At 48.8% G+C, this 3,671-nt stretch overlaps 1 protein-coding gene across 1 annotated transcript; it reads left to right on the top strand.

Moving 5' to 3' along the window:
- The first annotated feature begins 588 nt into the window (after nt 1-588).
- Nucleotides 589-3,328, top strand: LOC109895180 (uncharacterized). The gene is made up of 3 exons (XM_031829491.1): nt 589-679; nt 802-2,281; nt 2,804-3,328. The coding sequence occupies exons 1-2, from the start codon at nt 589-591 to the stop codon at nt 1,479-1,481; spliced, it is 771 nt and encodes a 256-aa protein (XP_031685351.1). The 3' UTR covers nt 1,482-2,281; nt 2,804-3,328.
- Nucleotides 3,329-3,671: the final 343 nt, after the last annotated feature.

Genomic DNA, 3,671 nt, shown 5'->3' with positions numbered 1-3,671 from the left:
CTATACTGCAGTGGTGGTTCCGTGGTTTTCTTTTCTTTAAAAAAAAAACGCTCTGTGCGTCTCTGGAGAATCTAGCAAGATAGCGAATCATTGCATCACCGACTCGGAATGACTAGAATGAACATATCTAACTTGCACCTTAATGCAATTATTAAGAGACTAGATACAAATAGCTAATGGGAAAGGGCAGTGTGGAGTGCAATAGAGTTTGCATCATCTGTGGATCTGTTTGGACGGTATGCAAATTGGAGTGGATCTGGGGTTCTGGGATAATGTTGATGTGAGCCATTACCAGCATTTCAAAGCACTTCATGGCTGCGGACGCGAGTGCTATGGGTCTGTAGTCATTTAGGCAGGTTGCCTTGGTGTACTTGGGCACAGGGACTATGCTGGTCGGCTGGAGACATGTTGGTATTACAGACTCAATCAGGGACATGTTGAAAATGTAAGTGAAGACACCTGACAGTTAGTCAGCACATGCCCGGAGTACACGTCCTGGTAATCCGTCTGGCCCCGCGGCCTTGTGAATGTTGACCTGTTTAAAGGTCTTACTCATGTCGGCTACGGAGAGCGTGATCACACAGGCGCATGACCGAGTTGCTCATCTCAAAACTACTGAAACATGGCATCGCCATCATGGACATGAGAGGGCAGGGTTATGACAATGGGGTGAATATGCGTGGGAGGCACAGCAGAGTTCAAAAGAGAGTGTAGGATATCAATCCGAGGCCCTTTTTTGTGCCAAGCAGCGCTCACTCGCTGAAGCTGGTTCTCTCTGATGCAGCATCGTGTTGCTTTGAGGCGGTGAGTTTTTTTTAACACCATCCAAGAGATTTATACATTTTTATCCGGATCTACACACCGCTGGGGCCTTGCTGAAAGAGCACGTAAAAGATGGACTCACAGTGAAACCCCTCATCACCACGAGATGGGAGAGCCGGGTGGAGGCTGTGAAACCCCTCATCACCACGAGATGGGAGAGCCTGTTGGAGGCTGTGAAACCCCTCATCACCACGAGATGGGAGAGCCGGGTGGAGGCTGTGAAACCCCTCATCACCACGAGATGGGAGAGCCGGGTGGAGGCTGTGAAACCCCTCATCACCACGAGATGGGAGAGCCGGGTGGAGGCTGTGAAACCCCTCAGCGCCACGAGATGGGAGAGCCGGGTGGAGGCTGTGAAACCCCTCATCACCACGAGATTGGAGAGCCGGGTGGAGGCTGTGAAACCCCTCATCACCATGAGATGGGAGAGCCGGGTGGAGGATGTGAAACCCCTCATCACCACGAGATGGGAGAGCCGGGTGGAGGCTGTAAAACCCGTGCGTTACCAACTCGGGGAGATTTATGATGCCCTGTTGTCGATCGCCACCGACACCAAGCTCACAGGCAGCTGTGGTGCTAAAACAAGGTTGGGGGAAAACAGCATTGCTGCCAAGACCAACAACTTTGGGCTTCATGTGCGCAGTGGTCGTTTGGTATGACATCTTGTTCGAAGTGAACATGACCAGTAAGAGTTTGCAGGCAGTTAGTTTTAACCTTTCACTAGCAGTGGCTCAATTGAACTCAACCAGGGTATTCCGCCAAGACTACCGCTCCGATGCAGCTTTCGCTGGCGCAGAAGAGTTGGCAGAGGAGATGGGTATTGAGCCCTGTTTCCCAGGGCAGCCCACGGTCCATCCCAGGAAGAAAAGGAGTCTGTTTTGTTTTGTTTTGTTTGGCTACGAGGGAGAGGATGAGCCAGTAGATTTCTTTAATCAGATTCTGGATTCTGCTATCCAGTCCGTCAACGAACGCATCTTGAGAGCACAGCAGTGTTTTCAGCATCCTGTACAACATCCCCACCATCAAGGACATGGACACTGCAGCACTTACCAGGAACTGCGCAACACTGGAGAGGGCCCTTACATATGGGGATTCTAGGGACATCGAGGCAAAAGATCTGTGTAATGAGCTCAAAGTCTTGAGCAAGAGACTGGACTGTGAGGCAAAACCACTGGACGCACTCGAGTACATATCCAGACACCAAATGGCCTCCTTATATCCCACTGCCTTTGTTGCCCTGAGAGTTCTTCTCCCACTCCCGGTGACAGTGGAGAGCGCACATTCTCAAAGCTCAAACTCATCAAAAACTACCTGCGCTCTACTATGAGTCAAGAGAGACTCAAAGGACTCGCCACCATATCAATTGAGCACAAGTTGTCTTACAAAATTCAACCTCCAAGAAGCAGTGCATGCTTTTGCTGCCTGGGCGGCCAGGCGAGTCAACTTGTCTGAATAGAAGGTAAGCGTTGATCATACACTCGCATTCATTTGTAAGATTACTCAATTATCTATCACCTGTTTACTTTGTATTTTTTTGTTGTTGATTGAAATAGACTACATCCTAATCTCTCTCTCTCACTCTTTTTCTCTCTCTCTCTCCCCTCTCTCTCTCTCCCCTCTCTCTCTCTCTCCTCTCTCTCTCTCTCTCCCCTCTCTCTCTCTCTCTCTCCCCTCTCTCCCCTCTCTCCCCTCTCTCTCTCTCCCCTCTCTCTCTCTCTCTCTCTCCCCTCTCTCCCCTCTCTCTCTCTCCCCTCTCTCTCTCTCTCTCTCTCTCCTCTCTCTCCCCTCTCTCTCCCCTCTCTCTCTCTCTCTCCCCTCTCTCTCTCTCTCTCCCCTCTCTCTCTCTCTCTCCCCTCTCTCTCTCTCTCTCCCCTCTCTCTCTCTCTCCCCTCTCTCTCTCTCTCTCCCCTCTCTCTCCCTCCCCCCTCTCTCTCCTCTCTCTCCTCTCTCCCTCCCCCCCCTCTCTCTCTCGCTCTCTCAGATGATATGATTTCAGGACCATGGACAGCTACCGAGAGAAAACATCGCTGACTTGCAATGCAGCGCCAAAGAAGAGGAAAGAGGCCAACTTTAGGCGCAGACAAAATAAATAAATGGTGAAACTGATGTTGGTCAATCAAATTCGATATGTAAATAAACAAAATTCGTTGAAGCTGGGTCATTGACATAAAGCTTATTTTACACAGCTCCAGTGAAACGAGGCCCCGCCATGCATTTATGAAAGCACTCGTTTCTAAAGCTACAATTCTCTTTTTTTTCCTTTTTTTTTTTTAACAGTTCTACCCGAATATTAAAAACATTTGTTAAATATGTTATATAAAAGTGTTATTTTATTGTAACAATTGTGGGGTTGTGCCATGTGTGATAACAGGTGTCATATTATTAGTAAGAAACTCTGTTTCCTACTATAGGCAACTGGCTGCATAGTGATAGTGTAACAGTATAACTTTAGACCGTCCCCTCGCCCATACCCGGGCGCAAAACCAGGGACCCTCTGCACACATCAACAACAGTCACCCTCGAAGCATCGTTACCCATCGCTCCACAAAAGCCACGGCCCTTGCAGAGCAAGGGGAACTACTACTTCAAGGTCTCAGAGCAAGTGACATCACCGATTGAAACGCTATTTAGCGCGCACCACCGCTAACTAGCTAGCCGTTTCACATCCGTTACAATAGCAACAATGTAACTCTCCGATGCAGGGGTTAAAGTTAAATTCCCTTCTGCCTGGGACCTCCTATAGGTGCACATGTGCACCAACTTTTGTTATGGGCATAATCGTTGACTTACATATATAATTGGAGCCTATTTCGTCCTATTCCAAAAAATAAGTGGTAAGCCTACCTGGT

Source organism: Oncorhynchus kisutch, linkage group LG8 (genome assembly GCF_002021735.2).
Source record: "Oncorhynchus kisutch isolate 150728-3 linkage group LG8, Okis_V2, whole genome shotgun sequence".
Classification (NCBI taxonomy): domain Eukaryota; kingdom Metazoa; phylum Chordata; class Actinopteri; order Salmoniformes; family Salmonidae; genus Oncorhynchus; species Oncorhynchus kisutch.
This window is presented reverse-complemented; position numbering and strand designations above follow the sequence as displayed.

What these genes read in the sequence shown, in the direction of transcription:
- LOC109895180 (XM_031829491.1), top strand. Translation starts at nt 589, where the DNA reads ATGACCGAGTTGCTCATCTCAAAACTACTGAAACATGGCATCGCCATC. An exon ending in TGACAATGGGGTGAATATGC is followed by an intron (nt 680 to 801) that starts GTGGGAGGCACA and finishes TGTTGCTTTGAG; the next exon opens with GCGGTGAGTTTTTTTTAACA.